This window comes from Acanthaster planci, linkage group LG12, assembly GCF_054643075.1.
Source record: "Acanthaster planci isolate LZ-2023a linkage group LG12, COTS_SCS, whole genome shotgun sequence".
NCBI lineage: Eukaryota > Metazoa > Echinodermata > Asteroidea > Valvatida > Acanthasteridae > Acanthaster > Acanthaster planci.
In genome coordinates this window covers 4855762-4879586 of record NC_141788.1, presented here as the reverse complement: position 1 = coordinate 4879586, position 23825 = coordinate 4855762, and the positions used below count along the sequence as shown (strand labels likewise).

The following is a 23825-nucleotide window of genomic DNA, read 5'->3' as shown; positions in this document are numbered from 1 at the left end:
TGTCACTTTGACGCTTTTACAGGGATGAAATGTGTACATTTCTTCCCGGTTTATATCTTTAAATTGTGGTGAAAAAGCTTATATGGGAATTTTAGATCATGAACCAGTTTTTGCAACAAAGTATTGAAACTTTCCCATGTTTTCCACAACTGCAGGTTTGCTTCATATGGCTCTCCACTACTACCATAAAGGCCTGGATCTACCACCCTCTAGTGATGACCCAAGATTTGACCTCCGCTGTGAGCTAGCCTTCAATTTGTCACTGATCTACAGGCAAAGTGGCAATGAGGAGATGGCCATAGAGATACTGAGCAAAAGTGTCATATGACATGTGCATGGCAAACATGCAGTAGCGTCATATGACGAATGTATGACAAAAAGGCAGATCAAATGGGAAGTGTCATATGACAAATGCTCGTCAAATGGCCACGTGTCATACATCAAGTGCATGGCAAAAAAAGCTGCAGCATCATTTGACAAAGTACAGCAGTGGCCAATATCAGCATATGACAAGTGCAAAGCAAACTTGCAATAGTATCTTTACTTGTGCACAAGCGGAAACCACTACAGTGCGGGCAGTCATTGCAATCCCAAATCTGAATCAGTAATCATAAGATTTTGACTGCAGGCGTGTCAGGACAAGCTCGCGATGCCCCTGTGCATCAGTGTATCAATCCAAACACTGCTGCCATCTCAGAACTGGCACTGTAGATCTTTTGGCGGGATCATAAGCCACATTGACAAGTAGTATCACCTGTCTATTTAACCTGAGGTGCTCTCTAAGTAGACACCTTAAAACCAAGCAACAGAAAGGAAGAAGAACCATCAAGTAAACCACCAGTGTGATCTTGTTAATGATACCGTTTATTGGCACAAATTCATTTCGATACAGAGTAACAAAAATCTAGGAGCACTTTTTATTTTTGGACATCAAACGCTGTAGCTGACAACACTTTAGCATTGCTTGTACATTGTTTGAAGTATAGTCATTCCAGCTACCTTACAGTCATTTGTTTTGGGACATAACAGTGACAAACATGTAAATAAACCCAACTATTTTTGTAAAAAGAGCAATAAATATAAATGTAAAAAAAACCCAGGCTGTTTCAGTAACGGTGGTTAAGGTAGGAGAGGGTAACTTTGGCAACTTTAATACAGTCACACCTCATCAATAAGGGGTCCCTCAGACTCTGCTTATTACCTTGTTATAACAGAAGCCTTATACTTTCAGGAATTAAAAAAATGAATAACAAAGGACCGACATTTCCTTTCCTTATAAGCAGATGGTTATATTTTAATAGTGCCATTAATAGCAAGGTTTGACTGTATTCCCAGATCCCTGTTAAATTTTGCTGATTAACATCTCGTTATTTGGGCCAAACTTTCACACCCTGGGCCAGATAATGCATTGTCTGGATTTGAAAGTTAATACATTAGGATATTATCTTTACATTTTTAACAAATGAAGTCCAAGGCATGTTTCTTACAAATTCCATACTCAAATGGAATTACATGTTCTGACATGTTGCACGATTAGGTTTGTGAAAATGGATGCCCCAAAAGTCTATTTATAAACTGACCATTTCTGTGTTGACTTTGATACAAATAAATTTGCCGCGATTACAAAATTGTAAAATAACCTTTGGGGGGGGGTGGGGCTGCCATAAAGTTAAGGAAAACACATATTCTCCGATTTTATCTGTTCAAATAAATATGTGGGCTTAACAACATGTATTGTTTGGCATGCACAAGGGTTTATCCACTACCAAAAAAGGGCAACACTTCCCTTTGTTTTCTCCAAATGATGCAATCTACATTCAGAATTTGCATCTTGGCATGAATAGAAAAAGCCCTTTAAGCTTGTTATAGTTGAGCTCTGAAGACAAATGACAATATGTTCTATGCTTTCATGTTTAATTGAACAGATAAAAACGGAGAAAACATGTTTTCCTGAGAGGTGCTCTTTAATACACGAATAGCCTGCTAGAAAACTATGTTGATCCTGCCCTTTCAAGTGGTACTGTTGGGTGGTTTGGATGGAACTGTCAAAACAAAATTTGTTCCTTGTTTCGTTTAATTAGTATATTCAAGAACTACAACTGCAGAATTTGACATAGGAGCAATGCAAAGGATCTTACCTCTGACACTGTGACTCAGTTTCTTTATGATAGTCCCAGTAGACACCTTAGCCTATTGTACACTACCCCAGTGGAAAAAAAAAAACCTTTAACAGGGGGCCCATGCCTTGCTGGAGGCCAATGGTCCAATTTCGATATTCAACCAGATACAGGGATGCGAGTGGGTAGTCAAAAAAGGGTTACGTAGAATGACGTGTGTCATATGCATATCATAATATACAACATTACTTAAGATCGCTCAGGATGCCCAAAATATGTACTGTACACTTGGGTGTACAGGCATGCATGGCATACATAGTGTGGACCTCAGCACAAAAAACGTCCACATAATGTAGGGTGCGACAGCATTCTGTGGACTCGCACACGTCCACAAAATGTTTTCCCCTCTCTGAAAAACAGTTTCAGAGGCATTTTGGGGTCAAGGTTATCTGTGGCAAAATGAAGAGGAACAGTCCAGGGAAACATCATAAAAAATCCAGCTTGAAGGAGTTATCCTAGTTGGAGAAAAAGGAGCATTTTTCTCAAGTTTCCTTAACCACAGGAGAACAAGGTGATGTCCACACTTTGTACATGTATGACATGTACAACCCACAACTTAATTTATGCTTAAAAGTATAAATATTTATGATATGCATATAACACACGACTTTCTACGTGACCACCTTTTCCGAGTAACAATGTGAGTGGGCTCTGACCTTTTGCCCAAGATTTCAGGTACTCAGGAAAAGCTGTCCATGATATCTTCAACTCTTTTTAAGGGGGGGGGAAATCAGGCTATAGACCCTTATCATTGGGCAGCCATTCAAAGTAACGTAACCAAACTGAGTCTGGAAGGAGAAATAGTCTGTTCCCTTTTATCAATATGCAAAGTTGTATTGATATTGCCAATGGGTCTACAAGAACAAGACAAACAGGGTAGCATCATGATAAAGGTCTGTTCCGCCTGGACTTGCATCCCTGCAGAAATTTACCGAAATGTGGACCTGGCAAGGTCATCCAAGGTCAATTTTACAGCTCCATTGTCAACAGTGAGGCAACAGTTTACGCAGTGCAGAGCAGCCAGCGTCAGTTATGAACCAGAATCACATTTTAGCAATGCAAGATACTAGCAATATACAACATACTAGAGAGCCAGAAAATTTACCAAAAAACCTGGGGACTTCAAAGCACACACAAGGTGGCTTTACAAGTGGCAATGTGTGCAGGAATTGAAGAGAGGTGGAGAAAAAAACAGCAGCCCACTTCTCTTTTCTTTGTGCAAGTGCCATTAGCCGATGGAACATTTGGGGCAAAACATACTTTTAGTACAAATACACAAGAAGAGTCAAAAATATCCTAGGACACATAAATAACACTTCAATTTGATTTGAAATCTTAGGCATCTGAGTAACCTCCAGATGTTGGCCCACAGTTGGGTAATCTTTCTATGCATAAATGCAAACAATTCTATAGACGTAAACAATTTGTATGGTAACAGAAACCTGTAAATATTGAAATAAAATTCTTGATTTTCCATCATTACAATCTCAATGCATAAATTCAGGGTTGACGCATGGATTTCGCAATCACATTTAACTTTGTTTTGAACAAATGGTGGGATAAGAAGACAGGAACACCTCAACAAGCTACCCTACATTGCAAGTTGAACTTTGCACTTAATTTGAAAAAAAAAAATAAAAAATTCATTTCTCATCCCTATACGTCAATTTCCCAGCAGGTTCCTTAGATGAGCTCTTTTGCTATTCACGAGCTCAACGTATTTATTATATGCACCAGGTTGCACCCTACTCGAATCAAAACGCTGCATGTCCAGCGAGGACAGCTTTGAAGGCCAATTCATATTCAATACAGACAAAGCTTTCCAGTCCAATGCTTTGTCCAGTGGATGTCTACTTGATCGCTTGCAAGTGTCCAGAAATGGGATAGCAGTGCCCCTAGCGTGTTGACTGCCTACATATACCTAGGGCCATTCTGTGCATAAGTTAAGAAAATTGATTCCCATGATGGCTTAAGAAAATGAAGGTATGCGACCACATATACGTGGTTTCAATATTCTAAGGGGGGAAGGAAAGGGGCACAAAGTAAAAAACTAAGCATACAAAACTCTTTGTTTTTTATCAGTGTCTTACACCAGCTGGGTATCCTAAAATTCAAAGGGGTGCATTAACTATTGAACACTGATTTCGGTAGCCAACAAGATGGGCAGACACTTTAACTTAAAAGTTGTGACAAGAAATTGTTATTTGTTCAAAAATCAGATTCTCTGTGAATGATTAACTATACATTATATTTACACAGTACACACACACATAAGTGCAAACTCTGCCGTATGCACAGGTTATTAAGTCTATCTAAGACACAACTCAGAATGGAAGGCTTGGCCTCCCAAAGGAGCTAGGCCCAAGTTCACGGTGTTGCCTTCTCCAGAAAAAGTTCCACACTACGAGCAGCTGGCAGGAAATTAATGCTTTTATATTTTAATAGTTCTGTTTCCAGTGTTTTCAACAACCAATAACATACTGGAGTCAGTGTGTTGATGCCGTCATGGGATGTGTAATGCCCATGGCCAGACTAGTTTACTAGAACCAGTTTCCAAAAAGACAGTAAATGGCCTCTGTTTGGCAGGTTTTACTATCCTAAAATACTAAATGAGAAAGCCATGTTTCTTTGAACTGAATGACAGTCTGCTGTCCAGGAGTGCATGAACCGACCTCCTGTTTCAGCTGGCACAGTGTGGTCTCGAAACTGGATCATTTGCCAATGGTCAGTTGCTTTTGACAGATGTCAGAATGCTGACAAATACTGACAGAATGGCAAAAACTGTTGATGGGTGGCAGAATGTTGAAAAATAGTGACAGAATGGCAAAAAACTGCATGGATGTCAGAATGGAAAAGAAAACGGATGTCAGAATACCGACAAACAATGACAGAATGGCAAAACACTTGATGGATGGATGTCAGAATACTGACAAACAGTGACAGAATGGCAAAACACTTGATGGATGTCAGAATGCTGACACTGCCAGAATGCCCTCCCCCTAAAGAAACTGTCAATTTTCTTAATCTTAGCCATAACATTTGCCTCCTAGTTTTTTTGGCCGAGCAGGAGGAAACATGGCCCATCTCATACTACTCCCTACTTTACTCCTAGCTTCCAGTCTCCATCGAAGTAACACTGGCTCTTGCAGCAAACACTCTTCCTCGCAGCATTATGATTTTCAGCACTGCCCTATGCACGGATTTCAACAAATGACAGCACCCTATGTCCAGCCATGTTCATAAACTGGCCTTGAAAAAAAAAAGAGAGTCCATTTTACCAGTAACGTTAAGCTATTAGTGATAATGGCTCACATGTACATCTACTCGTGTTGTAGCAAAGGCGCAAATGGTCACATTACACAAATATAAAAAACAACATGCCCTCTGCCTAAATAAAAGTACCACTCCTGTGGCCAAAGACATCTTTAAATTAAGATATTTGTTCTTGTCTACATTAAAACTGGAGAAAAGCCTCGAGCTAAAGAATGCACAGGCACTTCCAAACCACAGCAGTATTTTTTCTTAACTGCTTAGCTGACACAAGTTCATCCAGGATACTTGGCCACTGCGGATGTGTAATCACAAGTACTGGTATGCACACACATGTACAGTAACTGGAGCCTACATGCCCCTTTGTGTTAGGTTTGATGAAGAGCCTACCAACTCAACTGACATTTTGTGCCAAATTAGCTGGAATGATTATGAAACACCGGAACAGGCTTCCTCATCAAATCCCATCCCTTGTGAACACGCTGTGCCTCCAAACATTTGTTTTCCAGATGGCATGCCTTGATAGGAGGAATGGAATTTCCATTCTTACAGAGTAAATTATTCCACCTTTTGAACAGGTCCTTTGAAAGGGCATAAGACATCAATGTCAGTGGGATATTTTGCGCCTTAGGAGGTGGAATGAACCAAACATACTCCAAGTCCTACACATTATCCATGAATTCCCTCTCAACATCCATGCGTTCCCATGGATAGGTTTCTGGATCAACCTTGACACAACCTTGCCTGGTTTGAGTATTTTTTCTTGTCTCGTATCATTATGTTCTGACAATTGTTTTTTAAAGAAATAATTGTGGGGCCCTTTGTTTTGGACAATCTACACAAACAAGTAAAGGCTGTCCAAGGCCAAAAACAAAGTTGATTGCCATGGCAAAAATCTCCTTCCTACAAGCATTGAGGGAAATCTCTGAAATAAATTGACATGAAACATTGTACCTGTACCAAAGAAAATTGCTCATGTTCTCTGAAGTTAAATGAGTACCTTCCACAAAAAAAAAAAAATGACAAAGCTGGAACACAGTGTTGGGAAAGAAACAATAAATGAAGGACCTACGCTAGAAAGCCTAATGCAGTCAGGAATCACCCGACAGCTACACACTCACTGCTTCCCACATTTCATCAGTCCTCGGAGCAAAGCGACAGGAAAAATCAGCCTTTCATCCATTGCGCCCAACAGAAAAAAATTTAGAACAGACCAACGGTCTCAAGCATTCTAGCTTGAAGCTGAATGATGAGAATGACAATACCACGGTGGATCACAGAAGCCAGGGACGCTGTACTGAAGACTGCGTATCTCACGATTTGTGTCCTCTATAAACCAGATGACTGGTGACATCCATTTAAATCAATCCCATACTGGAATGCATCATTTTATGGCAGCCTGTGACTACAAGCCACAGCCAAAAGTTGTCCTCTGCCGAAGAATTCAACTCTGATCACTTCTGAAAGTGGTCAGGATATCAATTCAAAGTGTTTGGCTTTTGTCAGAGGTATTCCTTCACAAGAATAGGATTCCAGGTCAAAAAGTCATGCAGTTGTGAGAAATTTAAAATGTACGCATCCGGAATCACCGATTACCTTGACAAATCCAAGGTTGATGTGGCAAAATGATATCTGGTGTCAGGGAATTGAGATAACGTGATGCACTGGCATCATGTGATTTGACAGGAGATCTTACACCAAGATGATCTAGCATCAGCTGATCCAACATGAAGCAGTCTCACATCAGGTGATCTATTATGGCATCAGGTGTTCTGATGTCAGGTGATCTGGCATCAGGCGATACAAAATGTAGCAATATGGCACTGGATTGTCTACGATTAGATAATCTGGCTTCTGGTGATCCAGCATAAAGTGATCCAGCATGACGTCACAGGGCACCAGGTGATCCAACATCAGCATCTGGTGATCTTGCATCAGGTGATCTAGAATCAAGTGATTTAGTATCATGTGACCTAGCACCCAACGATGCAGAACATCAGGTGATCCAGAACAAGCTGATCTACAGGTAATTAAACATTAGGTGATCTGGCATCAACTGATGCAGCATCAGCTGATCCAGCAATGTGATCTCAGATCAGCTATTGGTATCCACGTGACGTGTATACTATCTTTCCTCCCGTTTTTTCTTTTCTTTTTCCCTTGAGAAATCACCAACTTAAAGATAGGGCCAAACATTCAGCCCATAGAGGGCTGCATTTGGCCATTTCTGCACTGTACACACTTTTTATTGATGGCTGCGTGACATCACTTCCATACGCAGTGGTGATCGCCTGCTTCCACCAATGATTTCCTTCCAACAAAAGTGCTGAAGTTTTCAGTATCCACATCCTTTCCATCCTTGCAACAGTAAAACTCTAACAGTCAAGTTCGGATGGAAAAGAAAAAATTGCCTGTCCAAAAGCCACAGCTTTCCACTATTTAGCCAAACTCTTCCTTTCTCTTTAATTACTTGCTGGAGGCGTCTCAGGATTCCCTTCGATTCGAGGATCTGACGGTTCTGGTGAACCTTTGTGAAGAAACGAGGAAAAATCATAACTTTCAGAGTTAAATGATGGGGTTTTTGTTGCAGCCCATGTAAGAATGCAGGCTCAAACCAAAGCCTAGAATAACCTAAATACATCTATATAGCCTGCTTCCTCCGCAAACAGTTTTTTCAGTTCCAAGATAAAGAGCACATATGGCAAACACAGCAAAGAAATCCAGATTTGTACAGTCATTCTAAGCCAGGGATGACACCAACCTTTCACAAAAAAAAGGTTAAACTGGAAGAACTAAGTGCAGAGCTCATTAGATTTACAGCATGGATCAAAGGAAGACGTCATCCTCCAGATACTTTCTGCAGCAATCTACTCCTTTTCTGGGACATCCTATGCAAAACATATTGTAAGGGGAATAAAAATAAAAAAAAACAAATCATGTCTGTCATCAGAACTCACTTCTGTCTGTGAGGGCCGAGTTTGACTGCGAGACAGAATCGTCACTATCGACTGATACAACAGGGAGTGTCGACACTTGAGTAATCTGTTTGCCATCACCGCTGTCATCATCTTCATCTTTGCCTGCCGTCTCCTCCTCCTCTTCAGCTTTTGCTCCGCCCTCCTCTTTGGCTCTCTCAGCTTGCTGCTGCTCGTTGTACTTCAGTTCCTGCACCCTGTATTCGATGGCCCTGTAGATCTGCTCCGCATCTTTTGGGGAGGCCTGTCAGCAATGTGTGGCAAGAGCATGTTTTAAGAGGGAGTTTGAGAAGAAGTCTGAATTTGCTTCACTTTAACAACCTGTCAAAAGTAGCATAACAGTGGCTTTGGTGTGCTGTGCAGGACTGCCAACAACAAGAACTTGCTTCCAAACCCTTGTTTAAGTTTGGAGATTACTTTTTCTGAGAGGAAGTCTTACAAAGGGAAGTAGTAAGGTCACAGTGAAGCTGAATAACTTACAGAGACAAGGAAAACTCTAATGCTGTCACTCTCGCCATCCCTCGCCGACAGGCGTATATTCTTTGGTGAGGCCTTTTCTATTGTCATCCCACTCCAGATCTTGGTGTTCAGGACGACGCGAAGACTCCCTTGTGTGCGCATCACTAAGAATCAAAGACGACAATGTTTAATATTCAAACTTCACTGAAAGTCCCCTCTTCTCCAAACAAGATGAGCCAGTATTTTCTGCAAACACAAGATGAACTACACACTTCCATGCTCACACTTTCATATGAGGTGTCATGTAGAAAACCAATGTTAACGTCCAGCATGTGTCTATGGTGTAAGCTTCAGAAACTACATAAGACAATGCATCCAGGTCTTGGCAAGTTGTCCTTAAAGAACGGTATGAGAGGACAATAGGTCGTCAGTTGGGAAAACTTCCTCCGTTACAAACCTTGCTCAAATGAACAAAAATAGTGCAATGAAGTTTTTCAAACTTTGAAGTGAAAGTATGCCAGACCTCTGGCTTCATGCTCAGCACTTATGCAATAAGCAATAAAAAGAGGGAGCATATGATGCAATAATGACTGCTTCACACTTTATTCAAATGGAAAGCAAAATTTAACAGGCGACATTCAAGATCAGCTTGTGCAGATCTGCAACTTGTCCAACATGCGTCACTGACACTGATTAATTTACCTTGGAATACGCCACTTCACAATAGTGCGCCACCAAGAGTTTGCAACGCGTTGGCCAATCACAATGCGCGAAATCTGTCGACCCAATGCACGTTTGGAAATGGTCAACAAATTTTGCACGTTATGATCGGTCAGAGCATTGCAAACTCTTGGTGGCGCACTATTGTGAATCGCCCGTATTATAAACTAATACACAAAGACGCCTTTACCAGAGTGGTATCGCATCGACATGCACGTACTTTAACCTGTGGCGCATATTATTTTAGGTAATTCACAACACCCTACTGACTGAAGAGGCACCTCGTGTATACAACCCGCTTGCTGACATGGCGCTACTGCGGTAAATGGCTTCCAATTCTGGTATCAAGTTAATATATATTTAGTTGAGTTCTCAAACCTACCTAGTCTGGACTGGAGTGAGGACTGCTCCGATGATGCCGGCACCTGGTCATTGAGTCGTAGTAAGCCCCGGCCGCGTTCCTGCCAGCTGTGCTTCTCAGCATCAAAGACAAAGAGTTTACACTGGGCCTACAGGAGAGAGAAAGACATTCAACATGATATCACAAAGCAAAAACCTGGTGTACCTTCCCAGTGATGTCTTTAATACTGCATGCATCAGTGACACGGGGCATGCTGCAATTTGAGACAAGCCGGACCACTTAATTCTCTAATGAGTTCTTTCAAAGACATAAAAGTCCTTACAAAAATCTACTATTCTGTATTTTGGATCAGCCTAAAATGCTAGGAATATTGCTGGTTCCCACGGACTTTGAATGACCCATAATCCAAAACAGAGCCTCCCAAACAGAACAAAAAAATCCAAGTTTTCTCAACCTTGTTGAGATTATAGTGCTTTCAACAATCAATAACCCTGCCTAACCTCTGACCAAGCACTGACCTGGAAGACATTCTCTTCATCTTCCTCCCCCGTCCTGCTGGTCACCTCCTCAAACGTCACCTCCGAGCTCTTCTTGGCTTTTTCGTAGGCGCTAGCACTCTCTAGGAGCGACTTGCCAGTTGTCTCTGGCAAAGATGCACGCAAGCAAAGCAAATGGATCCTCATCAAGCGTTTTCCAAAAGCCGGTTTGAACCGAGCCAGGGAATAAAAGTACTTGTGACCATTAGCTAGACAGTTTTCTACGCTTGCATGTCTCCACTTTAAAGACCTGGAAGAGTGCATGCTGAGGCTGGGTTGATTACCGTGTGCGCAATGACAATAAATAGAAGGTCACTTATAAGAACAATTTCTGAAGAACTCCCTCCATCTTAAATTAATATTTGTGCTTTTTCCCTTTGTTTGTACTGCTGATACAATCTCACATACATTGATAATCTTGATGATGTTCAACATACCTTGTGATTTCAGCGGGGAAGTGTCGTCAGGTGGAGAAGCCTGTAAAATATATCATTGCAACATGTCAATACGATCATACAAGCGATCTGAAAGCTTATCATAACATAAAAAGAACACAGCGACAGTTGTGAAACTTTAAGACAATATCACAAACAGTATTGTACTTCAGCCCATCACAAGTCTTTTCAGAAGTCCATTCACAAGACCAGTCTTAGGTAACAGGGTTAACAGTGACAAATGAATGCTTTTGTCACAGCTCATTTGAATAGCTGGTAAACTGGCTTAAGACCAGTGCAGCATATATCTGTGACAATTTCTCCTATCTTTAAACTTAAGTCTTAAACTTAAGATAGCAAAGGATAAACACTGTAAAAGGAAAATGATCTCTGGTAAAAAAAAATCTGAAAACGGGGGAAGAGGAGACCAAGTGCCCCCCTTTGGGACCGTAATGCAGTGGTAGGGCTCCGGTGTCCTTATCCTCCGAAAACCTTCTGGTGACTATGAAGAATTTGTTTGGGCAGAAAACAAAAATGCATGACCCATACCTGAGCAGAAAATGATAGGCTAGTCTGGCTACCAAACTGAGCTGAAGTGCCTCCCTGTGATTCCTTTTCCGTCTGCTGTGGGCTCTGTATAAAGAGACACAAATGAGCAAAGTTAAAACATGGGGATAATATTCTGTATCAACCCTCTTCATAGGTAGCATTCTACTAGGGAGAAAGACAAAAAGAGCTAGTTGGTAAATTCAACGAATCGCAATCTTATGGTATGTCGTTTTACAAGAAGATCTTTTGGACTTGAACGGCATTCTGCTTCTGACACCTATGTTACTGTCAAAATTGGGAGCAAATATTGAGCATTTTTTTTTTCAGTAGGCTAGTTTCAAAGTACACAGACAGAATTTGACAAAAGCTAAATGGTATTGGTGGTATGGCCTTTATTCAAACATACATGCCTTACAAAAGAAAGACTGTGCAATTATTCTACAGATGCAAGATGCTGTAACAACTCTACCATGCTCAGGAGCATTTCTCTAAAGAGAAGACTCCTACTTTGTGCACATTCAATTGAAAACTGCACTCAAAACCCACATAGGTGGAAAATGATGCATCCTTCACTGGCTTTCAAAAGTGGGCTAACTATCACCACTTATAGTTCACAGTCTGTCAGAAGTCCCCACTCTAGAGACAGTCTGAGACAGTTTGTCCAAGGTCGAGCTGTATTACAGTATTTTCGGAGGAGTAGGTTCAAGAGAATCAGTGAAATACTCACTACCACTCTTTCATCCATGTTCTGACCGAAGACGAATGAGTTGCCAGAGTTGCTTAGTCCCTTCGGGCTCTCAACACCTTCTTCTTTACTGTTGCTGACAATAAAGCCAAGGAACATTTATACCACATTTCAGAAGTCTGGATACAAGACAATTTTTATATGTATATATTCTTCGGTGTTTTTTTTATTAAAAAAATGACACACGGAAGTTTAAAAACTAAATTGCACGCCTTTTGCAAAAATAAAATAATAATTGTTTATTATTTACCATAAGTAAATATCCCAATATGAACCGGATATATTCCGATCAAGTCACTAGGTGGGTGGTAGCTTTCATAAGCAGGCAGACTGTAATATTTCCAGTGGTAGCAGAGAAATTCTGACAACAGCCTAATGCTTGGGGTATGCCGCACTCTTGGATACCCGGAACTGACGTGGTCATAGGCATGTGCTTGGGACCTATTACAAACATGTCCGGTTATGCTCCTTGAGCAAGAGACGTGTACCCAAGGGCACAGTCAGCCTGTTTCATTCCCTACCGACCCACCTGCTGTCCACTTTAGCAAACTGCAGGAAGTAGTTCTCGTTTGTGGTGCCATTGTGGTCAGGCTTCTTGGCAAAGCCGACGTTGGCATTGGAGAAGCTGCCAAACACCCCGAAGCCCCTGTCCCTGTCAGTCTCGCTGGCGGAGAGCTTGATGAAAAAGTTCGTCTTGGGTTTGCCGTTGGCGGTGCTGGACTCTGTGCCGCCATCCCCCTTTGTGGGAGTTTCTGTGGTGTCTGTGGAGGCGGAGGAGGAGGAAACTTCAACCGAACCATCCTCTGGGTTCCTCTGTTTCCCATCTGTGAACAAGATTGAAAAATCATCAGATTACAAACTCCATCCTTAATGAATACATGGCCTTGTTCTTAGTTTAAAAGTTAAGATCTATACCATCTGCAATGTTTTTCTGCTGTAGCACCATTTTGAAACTTATGCCAACTCAGAGGCTACCATTCGGGATCCAAATTTTAGAACAAATGAAGGTACAAGAATCCTGAGTCTGACAGTTTAAGGTGACATTTGAGAAAAGGCTTCTCATCCAGACGGTCACCTTTTCTATGTCAGGGACAACATAATGTTCTCTTTTTATAATGTATTTAACGCTTGGGGCAAAATCTGGTGTCACTTTCTTGATCAAACTGGTGTGTTGTAGAAGATTCTAAATAACAGATTTCAAAGAACGTCCCTGAAACCAGGCTTGAGTAAATGTACAATAGCCAAATTAATATGAAATATTAACATTTCAAAGAAAAACATGAAGGAAAACTTAACAATGCAAAGTGACTCTTATGAAAGCTGCCTTAAAATAAATGGTGGTTTGAGATGGCAACATCACAATGTTAGCAGGAAAAAACCAAGATTTTTGTTATAATGCTGAAGAGAAAGAGGCGATGCAGTATTATACCAAGTGCATTTCAACACCCCCAATAAACCAGTCACTGAAAAACCCAATGTTTAATCACGTCAGAATTTCAAACACTAAAAGAACATGATGGCTAAACAACACGCTTTATTTCATGGTAATCATCTTCGAAGCCAGTGCCAAAGAAAATTGCAACAGATCAGTAGACTGTAACTTCCATGCACTGCTACATAACACTGGCTTGTGATTGTGAATATATAAAAAAAAAACCTAGAAAATTTGAAATGTATAAAATAAAACAATGAAAACCACTTTAAAAGAGCACAGTCCAACTGACTTGCTTCAAGATTGCATTCCAAAAATTGAAGCACAAAAAAAGAATTTCTTTTAAGCATGGCAAGAAGACAAGGTATACACAGGACACATCCATGCATCAGCTGCACAGCCAAATGGGTGCACTTTTCAGAGGGGCAGGTACATGTAAATGACTGCTATTAATTCTGCACAGTTCCTATTGATCTGCTCTACACTTTTTAACTTTGTCCAAAGGATTGATAAGAAATCTGAGGGTATTTCAACACTGGGTGGTTTTTCCTTTGCTGACATTACAGTTTTCATCTGTTTATAGAGCTACTGCTAAGTAAGTGGAGTGGCAAGACAGATGAGGTTTTGCTTGCAACACACAATGTATCACTCAGGTTAAAACATAAAATTGCTTGTGGTTTTAGTTTTAGTTACACGTACGTAACCGGACCCAGCTCATGTACAAATATCTCTCATTGGACACCATCTTTGCAGGAAAATTACAAATGCGTATACAACGCCAACAAATGCGCGTGTGCGCAATGTGCAAAACTCGCACGCGTGTTGGTCCAAATGTGTACAGCACAGTCATGACAATTGCAGTAAAAAATGCCGATACACATGGTGATCTGCAGGAAGTGATGTCCTTTGAGAGAGACCTACATGTATACACATACATGTACAAGTGAACAGAAAGTATCCTTTTGGAGTAGTGCTCATTTTTGACACAGAGATGCGTCGAGGCATTTCTGTTCCACACACATCAAAAATGCTGCATGTGTCTGCCATCTGAGAGCTTCAATGAGCCACTGTATATGCACAGTAAAGTGTGTTGTCGTGCAGTGGCACTGCAAATTCAGTTGACATGTGGTCTTGCCACACTTGCATTCACTCCCCACTAATCCACATTACACGCTCTGCTCATGAAACAGCGCCCTCATGTGAAAAATGTCCTTCCATGGCGCTCTCTTGAGAAAGCCACGACACCGCCTCCAGGACCTGCAGAATTCACTGGCTGTCTCATCCTCTGCTTTTCTAGGTATGCACTCTGCATACAGGTGTGATTTGGCTTCAGCAAAAAATGACAAAGCGTGCAAGCGGAAATGGGGTGGACCAAGAAAAACAGTGACATCTGTTATGAAAGGGAAAACGAAAGCGTTCACAGGGTGTAAACCTGATTTTATTGGATGATTCTTTCAAGTGATTACCCACTAGCACACAGGTGAGCATCCCTAGTACCATTTCCAATTTTACTTTAATAACACTGTGTGCAAGACCCAAAAAAACTTTGTGATTTTTTTTTGTTTCCTTGAGAAATGACTACCAATTTTTTTAGGAGTTTTCTGTTCACATTTCCAATATACATATCACAATTCATTTATTGCCGATCTACTAGGTACTGTTACATGAAAGATTCTGTGATAGTATATCCCCCCCCCATTTTTTTCGGTCACTGGAAATATCTTGAATATGTGGCTCTTAGTCTGGGAACTGATGACAAAAATTAACAAAGGAAAATAAAAGCATGCCAAATAAGAACACCATGATATGGGGATGCACATGCTATGATCTCCCTTTTTTTCTTCTTCTTTTTTTTTTGAGGGATGGTCTTTTTCCAGGCAGGGCATGGTGTTCCCTTACCTTTCCCATTCCATTGAGAAAAGGAAGAGGAGGTATGGTGTGAGGAAGCTTTTAATTTGAATGCTCCTCCAGTGGCAACTGAAAGGAAAAGATGGGGGAGAAAGGATGAGGTTCTTTGTCCCCGGCAGAAGAGAACAAAATTGATTCACTCCCAGCCAACCATTTTGGCTTTGGATCCCACAAATTTCGCTGATTTGTTTTCTTTTTTGCACATTTACCAGTACAATAGGAGCGCTCCATTCAACGGTTTACTAGCACTAGCACTTTGCTGCTACACCTCTGCTGTATCCTCCAAAATGCTGGGAAAAAAACATAAATGTTGACTGGCAAATGCGTAAGCGCAAGCCAAACAACTCGTATGATTTCAAATTTACAGAATAAACTGCTCACCCCCCCCCCAAAAAAACGTGGCTATTCTTAAGGGCCAACTCAGAAGCTGAGGCACTTATATTATGGCTATAATAATCGCATATTATGGCTATAATAATCGCATATTATGGCTATAACATTGTTACGTCCTCAAAGACTTAATATTTCAGTGCTGCATCTGACGAATAATGTTCAGTTCTTAACTTTTAACACATCATCAGTTCATAACACAACGTGAACTTTCCAAGGACTTCCCTCACTTTTCAAGCCTTTCACAAATTTCACGCATAGGCAGATAATCTTTTCCCACAAACCCAACCACAACCATTCAGAAAAAACCCCAGTGATTCACTGTCATTTCCCCCCCCCAGAAAACCTGTAAGCTTCAGCTTCAACATGTACAACCACCAATGCGGCAAATAAGAATTCAAAAACAGTTCAGTGAAATGCTTGGCAACGACTCTGCACAACGCGTGTGATGTGTGGTTTTTTGATCCCCACAGACACCTGATGGTGCCGGCTTTCGTTGATGTTAGAATGCCGTTTACAAACTGCTTGAAAATAAAGTGCATATTTTTTTCTCTGTCCTCTGTCCATCAGACAGCAGCATGGACAGCTCTACACTGCAATAGATGATTCTGAAGACGCAGTGTTCATGAAACATCAGCTCAGTCGTGTTGCCTGATCATGTATCTACGTATTCAGTAGGGTAAAAGCTTCATAGAACAAGGTAGTTTTCAAGTGATAAAGGGCAAAGGTGGACTGATTTGAATATAGGTGCACCCAAGATGAGGTTAGGTAAAATCCACTTCTGCTTTTTTTTTACCTGCAGCAAGGGTGGCCCAGTGCGGCGACGTGTGGCAGAGTGGAGAGGGGCGCAGTAATGGCTTGGCAGGGCTGGCGGTGTCCCCATCAGCACCTGGTGATAAAGGAATACGAAGAACAAATTAAACAAAACAACTTATGTCCAGAAATGCCGCCTTGTCCACCATTTCTAGATGAAAGCACAACCCACGGTACAGGGGCAAGCATGCATTTGACAATGCACACGACTTGATGTCTTGCAGAGCAAAGGTCACCCTGCAAAACCTCATCTAATGCTTCCAATAAACTGCCTCACAAACTGTTGCCTGCATGGCATCTATGCCGTCAAAACTGGTTATCGGTGGGGTGGCAAACTTACTTGCTGTTTTGGGTGCTGGCTTGGCCTTTCCATGGACAAGGGTGGGTGGGTTCAACTTGAAACTAGACTTCACTTCTTCTGTGGGTTAAAGAATGCAATAAAAGTGCAGTGATGCTGAGGAAACGTTGACAGGAAGAAGCAATTGGGAGTGACTGGCAGGAGCCTGATGATTAACTGCAGAGCTGCAAACCACTGATAGTTTCCCCTGCTCTACAAAATTTAGAAAGCCCACTGCAAATTTGAAGGCAGTATTTGACAATTACAATGGCTTGTCTTGCTGACTCCAGCCGATTACGATGCAGTACAATGTTTGCCTCCTTTGCCCTAGAAAGTCTAATCCCTTAGATATACCAATAGATGTGAAGCCAGATGGGACAAATCAGTAAGTGCAACAGGTGCTACCTAGGAAGTGTCAAAATCTGGGATTGAATGGCTGTGGCTTCTGCTTTTACTGCTGATACACAACAATGAATGGCCAAAGGCATCTCTGGCACAACCTTGAACTCCAAACACGAGGATCCAACCCCCTTGCAATGCAATACTAATTGATGAGCCACCTGTGTCTTTGAGTAATAAAGATACATAATTTGTCTCCATTACAAAAATATATTTGAAAATCTTTACCTTTCTCAGCTTTTGTATCTTTTGCAGACCCTGCACGGAAAAACCACACAAACCCAGTGATTGGTACAAATTAAACTGTACAATTAGACAACATGGCTTGTCTGACAGGTATTTAACGCACATTTCTATGACGATCATCTTACTTCTAAACACAAAACATCTGAGAATAAATTCAACGTATTAAGCTGTGACAGGGTATAAAAACAGAAACCCCTCAGAAAAAAGCAGCTTACGTTAGTCACGTGTCTCACCTGCAAACAAGATGGGTCTCTGTGCCATGACCATCGGGGATGCCTTGGGGAATTCCCCTGGTTCTTCTTTCTTCTTGTCAGTCTCATCGTCTGTGTGGAATGAAGACAAGGCCCAGGCAAAAGTGACAAATTGTGACCAGCCGTTTATCAGGATTTTAGCAACTGTTAGTGTCACTTAACAGCCGTCATGTGCCATCCATAAATGCAACATGATTCAATAGATGACGTTACAGATTATAGTATCCGGCAGAAAAAACGACGTGTGTCTATTTCATGAACTGATGAACTTAAAAAGTGAAAGTGTTGAAAAAAAGAAATTTCTTTTTACCTGCTTTCTCAGATGTCTTTCTATCCAGCTGTTCCTCAGCAGGTCTCTGCAAGCAACAGTAAATCTTTTTGGTTACAACACGCACAAGTCACTGAACGTATTGGCAGTCTGCCCACTACAAGTTACCTTGGAAAAATATCAAACTCTGTGCATGTACGTTGCTACACACCTTAAGTCTGTATGCATAGCTAATCCATTTCTATGTCACCAAGTTTGATTAAAAAAAGTAAACACCAAAGAATATTTGGGGGTAACAAACATTTTCCTCCTTGATTTATGAATCTACGCAAGTATTTTCAGCTGATTGGAAATGGCATTGAAATCTTTTGGTAGTAATAGCATGATTATTAGTTTCATTCTTCCAGTGTCTTCAACCAGAATTGTCTCAAGTAGCACACACTGTCACGACTGTACAAACTCAAGATCTCACCTTCAGGACACGGCTCTCCATATTTTCACCAAAGACAAACGATGACGGACCTATGACTCCACCACTGTTTCCTGCTCCATTCCTGCTATCAATGCCTGGTAAAAAAGATCAAGAAATTGCAGTATACTTTGTTTTGTAGTTTAAATTTTCAGCAAGGTCTATGTACATGTAGTACAGAAAAATTCCTCTACATGTATGTGTAGACAGAGATATTTTTTAATCTGTTAAAATTTCTATCATCCTGTTGTCTTGTGTCTTGCAGATAGACTTCCACAGTTAAGGCTATGGCTACAGACAACAAACCCGCCGATGGTAGCCACTGGCTAACGGCTACATCCATTTGACACTGAATGTAGCAACTGTCAATTGGCAGAAGCTACATGTAGTTGATACAAATACAGCCCTGGAGAAACCCTCCCCCATACCTGTCAACCTGGCAGGTATTTTTAGTCTTGGTGGTCTTAAGGTGCTAACAGGTTTCAGCGGCTATCTGACTCATGCCTTTCAGAGTCCGGATCTTCCCACTGAAAACAGTAAATTTACAGAAATGCTTGTCCACGTGTATAAACACCCACGGTAACATATACATGTACACGTATATGAACAGTGCATGTACAATGCACATGTATCTTTTTCCAAATTTGAGGTCCAAAACAGTAACTATTTGTGTCCCTGTTCCACCCGACTTGCACAAAATGGCCTGAAATACACACACAAGTATGTACCACTGAGATTAACTTCTAACTTTTGTTTGCCCCTCCTTGATATATGTATGTGTATTTTATAAGCAATCTGATGTAACCAGTCAGATCAAGGAGAGCTAATTTGGTCAAGTGCAAATAAGCTTGTGATTTCACTATAAATTTTAAAGTACACTAAATTATAGCCTCCTATCAGATACTACAGTAATTACATGTATATGGCTAGCCAGCGGCCAGTTTCTGGATATTAATAGTTCATCCACAGTGTCTTTATGGAATCAATCAATTTCCTGTTCCTTGGCAAACAGCTCAAAAATAGGAAGTACGTGTACATGTAGCACAGAAATATACACACACATGTACATGTAGTTTATCGACCCTTACATCAACCCCCACGCCCTCTTCTCCCCTGCTTCCCTCCGCTTCCCATGAGCACAGTAAGCGTTACATGCTTCTCAAGCTGAACGTAAGATTACTCATGACTTTGACCTGACTCAGTGAAACATAGGAATCCTTTTGGATTTCTGACTGACATTTGGTTCCTGTCACTCTTTAGAATTTTATTATTATTATTACTGTGCTATTTTATTGTCACCTACTTTGTCCTTGTGAAATGTTTTTCATTTTTGCGTGTCTAAAATTGTTTTCAAAACCATCAAAATGTCACAATTAAAAAAAACACAAAATATGTACGTTGAAATGTTCACAAATACCAAAAAAAGTACAACACAAATTAAAGTCCAAAAGCAGATGATGAGAAAGGGTCCAGGTTTGACATAACTGGTAAGCAGTATAATTTGTGCACAAAAAAAAAAAAAAAAGAAGCATCTGAGCTTCTGTACATTCTTAAAAGCTATCGTTAAGGATGCGAACCACTGTGGTATTAAAACTTAACACTGTGCTATTAGAACTGGACTTTATTGAACGATATCGTTTGTTTGACCGCATGAGCTGGAAATTATTGTGTGCCCGATGAAACTTGTCCTCTACAATACACTGGGCTCTCTTCTTGACCAGAGAATGATACAAATCTTCAAGTACTGGGAGCTGACAACCAATGATCTTACTTACAATACAAACGATTCAGCTGAGATGCTTCCTATCACTGACTGTAGCATTGCCCCACCAGACAATGATTGACCATGTCAAAACACCCTCAATCACCGCCCGATAGAGCTTTAACAGCCCACTTTGGAAACTTTTCAACCGTCTTGAAAAGAACAATCTTTGTTGAGCTTTCCTAATAATCTGTGCGAAAATCCCATCTCAAATCTGCTGAAATATTAACGCCAAGTAACTGAAATGTTGCACTCTTTCAACTTCTAATCTATTTCTGACTGAGGGAACGATCCAAGAATGGGTTTTCCAAAAGTCTACAACAACTTCCTTTGTCCTTTGCACTTTTTTTCAACCGGGGAATTTTTCAATGAACAATTGCAAATTTGACAGGTCTGCAGAAAAACAACATAGAGTTTGGAAAACTTGTTTTACATGGATACATCTTGGTTAAATTTATGATTCCAGTGCAGACAAGATCTTCATACAAATGATGGTGTATGAAATTGACCAGGGGATATGCATGTACTGTACCTGAACACGCACACATGCATGTGTTTTCCTAACCTTTTGCATTGCATGTACCATACGTCCAAGGCAACTGCTGGGAAGGCATTCACAACGTTAAGAGGACAGCTTTTTTAGGGTGTGGACAGTCGGGACCGAGTTGTGTGGTGGCTAACTTGTCTTCGTAACAGTTTTGGTCTCAACACCAAAACTGCGTAAGATACATAAACTTGGATATTAAAGGTTTAGAAAATGTCTATAAAAATTGGTCAGCAATAGTTGGGCCAGTCCAACTACAGCACTACAGTTGGGACATACACTATAGTTGGGACATACGCTATAGTTGGGACGTAACAAACTCAACTATATCAACACAGTGTAGCCTGTGGGCCCAGTCCTACAACTTACAAAAACACAGCAGCATTTAAAAACAGCAGTCACCTAACTGACCACAGACAATCAGTTTAGTTTTGAAAGTCATGTCCACCATAGTCATTTAGGCAGTAATTTACAACACTCTTGTAATGATATAGCCTTGTTGAGCACACGCATGTACACGCCAACCACAACATGTCAGGTGAATTTTTACCTGTTAGTTTCTAGCTTTTAGGTGAATACTGACGGAAAAACTTTCCTGTGCATGGAAGAACTAGTTTATCCATCAGGAAAGAGAAAGGTAGCCTACTGTATATAGGCCCTGCTGTTAATTGCATGCATAATTTAAAATTCCCTAAACTAAGCCATGCCTATCCAAGTGGCCAGTGACTGGCAAAATGTAGGGTCACCTTTATAGGTTAGTTCTGATTTTGTTCAAAACCAACAACTACACACTTGAAGTTTGAGTCATAAAACAATTAACCCTCCTCAGTCCTCCAAGATCGTTTGGGCGGTTTTGGTGGATTTTGGAGGATTGAGGGTGAATGGCAAAAGCACATGGCTTATTGCCCTGGGCCCTGTCCTGATTAAAAGGGATTTCTTTCGAAAACTTTATCCGGGACATCCAGGGGCATAGACATCCGCTTAATTTTATGAGCTGAAATTGCACCGGTATGTTCACTATTTACGCTGTAAAAAATCTACTTGATTGCTAATTGTAGAAAACTTGTCTTTTCCTCGTTTGGAAGAAAACATGTTGCCTTTTTCTGTCATTTCCCACTCTGTAAGAATTTTCACCTGACTTGTACATTACTCAGACTCTTTTGTACGGTTAAGTAATGGTACACTGTACGAGAGCCTGTCTAGCTTGCCCCCAGACTTCAGCACCTACGGATCTCGTTCAGATGTGCGAGAGTACCTGTTGATTTAAGTACTCGTAGAAAATTACGGCTGTTCTGTGTCACAGCTAATACGCAATGCCCTTGGCCGGTTCCCTGTCCAGTCACATACTGTTTACGTCTAATCATTGGTAGCGCGGCTCGCTCTCTGTAATGTGACACAAAAGTGACGAAACAGCCGTCGCTTTCGTGCAAGTGGGAAAAACTTTGTCTGGAGTGGGAAAACAGCAAAAAAGGCAAACTTTTTTTCCTCAAATGAGGAAAAGGCGAGTTTTTTACAATTAACAACCAAGCGGATGGTTTACCCCGTAAGTAGAGACCATACATGTACTGGTGCGATTTCAGCTCATAAAATCAAGCAGATGTTTAGTTATGCCCCCCGATATCCCGGATAACTTTTTCAAAAGAAATCCCTATATATGAATCAGGACAGGGCCCAGTATACGACGGAGGAGAATTCATCGAGCCCTGTTTACAGGTCTAGAAGGTAGTGGGTTTGACCTTGTGTTGGTTTTGATTGGTCATGCATAAATTCAGCCTGATAGTTCTAATTTTGAATCAAACGCACTGCTCAAGAATGCCATTGGCACTGCCTCAACATAATCACAGGAATTGAAGGAGGATTTTGAAGAATTGAGGCAGCAGGCACACTTCCAAGTAATATTTTCAAAAAACTTTGGAGGATTCTGTCCAGAGGATTGAGAACTGTCCCCAGCAAAAAGGGCCTAGGGGTTAGGGTTAAATGAATAATCCTGTGTTTTTTATAAATTTCAAATTTGTGCTCAATGCTGTCACACCTGTATGTGTGACCCAAGAAAAACTGCTCAAACAATATTGCTCAAGTTGCAATTTGTGCATTTTCACACACTGCGCTCACAAATTTTGACAAAACCATAAAAATAGCATCAACCGACCACACTCCCATTCAATATCATGACTGCACTAGACTGCATTCACCATCACTGAATGACACAACGTCCATGATGTCCATGTTGCACACGGATGTGGACATAACCATGATGACCATGACTGATGAAATACAGTCAGTAGGCCTAGCATGATCAGCAGAAGTGAGTACTGCTACGTCATAAAATCCTAAATGCATCGAATGTACTGTGATGTAATGTTTTATCAATTTAATATCTGTGTCTTCCAGCTGTAGCTTAACTGTCAAGTTTTCAAAACAAATTTAATGTCGGCCATGTCATGCATGTCACTGTCAGCCTATTTAGTAACACATGCCTTGTGAAAAACAACCTTACCGTTTTGACCGCCTTCACTTGTTTCAGTCTCATCTTTGGACGAATCTAACCACAAATCAAGAAACCATCAAAACGTCATACAATGTAGTACACGAAAGGATATTCTAAATTCCAAAAATTTCAAATGAGCATTACACTCTTTCGTGGATATATAGTGGAATTTTCCACTTACCTGTCGCCGTTTTCTGGACGTGCGCCATTTTGTGTATTTTTTTCAGCAAAATGGAACACCTTCTTCCCAGAATTAAGAGTGAGAATATCTGCTGGCAAAGTTATGGATATT

General features: G+C 40.9%; 2 protein-coding genes across 6 annotated transcripts in view; one reads left to right on the top strand and one right to left on the bottom strand.

Moving 5' to 3' along the window:
- gtf3c3 (general transcription factor IIIC subunit 3) overlaps positions 1–1254 on the top strand; it is a 13080-nt gene extending 11826 nt beyond the window's left edge. For both annotated transcript variants that reach the window (XM_022253738.2, XM_022253736.2), the window contains one exon: positions 156–1254. In XM_022253738.2, coding sequence (XP_022109430.2) covers positions 156–248 — 93 coding nt within the window. In that variant the 3' untranslated portion in view covers positions 249–1254. The remainder of the gene's footprint in view (positions 1–155) is intronic.
- On the bottom strand, positions 842–23825 carry ranbp3 (RAN binding protein 3). Of its 4 annotated transcripts, none has more exons than XM_022253714.2 (18): positions 23715–23825; positions 23543–23587; positions 18743–18837; positions 18313–18358; positions 17985–18074; positions 17734–17763; positions 17110–17187; positions 16753–16845; positions 15558–15635; positions 12756–13050; positions 12209–12302; positions 11482–11565; positions 10936–10975; positions 10481–10605; positions 9984–10110; positions 8903–9045; positions 8405–8666; positions 842–7974 (listed from the first exon to the last, which is right to left on the bottom strand). In XM_022253714.2, exons 1-18 carry the CDS (start codon positions 23740–23742, stop codon positions 7910–7912), a joined length of 1818 nt encoding a protein of 605 aa, XP_022109406.2. In that variant the 5' UTR covers positions 23743–23825; the 3' UTR covers positions 842–7909. The 4 variants fall into 4 exon arrangements, with proteins under 4 accessions (XP_022109406.2, XP_022109407.2, XP_087000116.1 ...); XM_022253715.2 differs by having other exon boundaries at positions 12209–12296; XM_087143990.1 differs by having other exon boundaries at positions 17110–17184.

Bases quoted from the DNA above. Each gene is read 5' to 3' on its own strand.
- ranbp3 (XM_022253714.2), bottom strand. From the start codon at position 23,742: ATGGCGCACGTCCAGAAAACGGCGACAG. The intron at 18,838-23,542 runs GTAAGGTTGTTT...CTTTTTTACCAG, and splicing joins AAGTGAAGGCGGTCAAAACG to GCATTGATAGCAGGAATGGA. The intron at 10,111-10,480 runs GTCAGTGCTTGG...TCTCTCCTGTAG, and splicing joins ATGAAGAGAATGTCTTCCAG to GCCCAGTGTAAACTCTTTGT.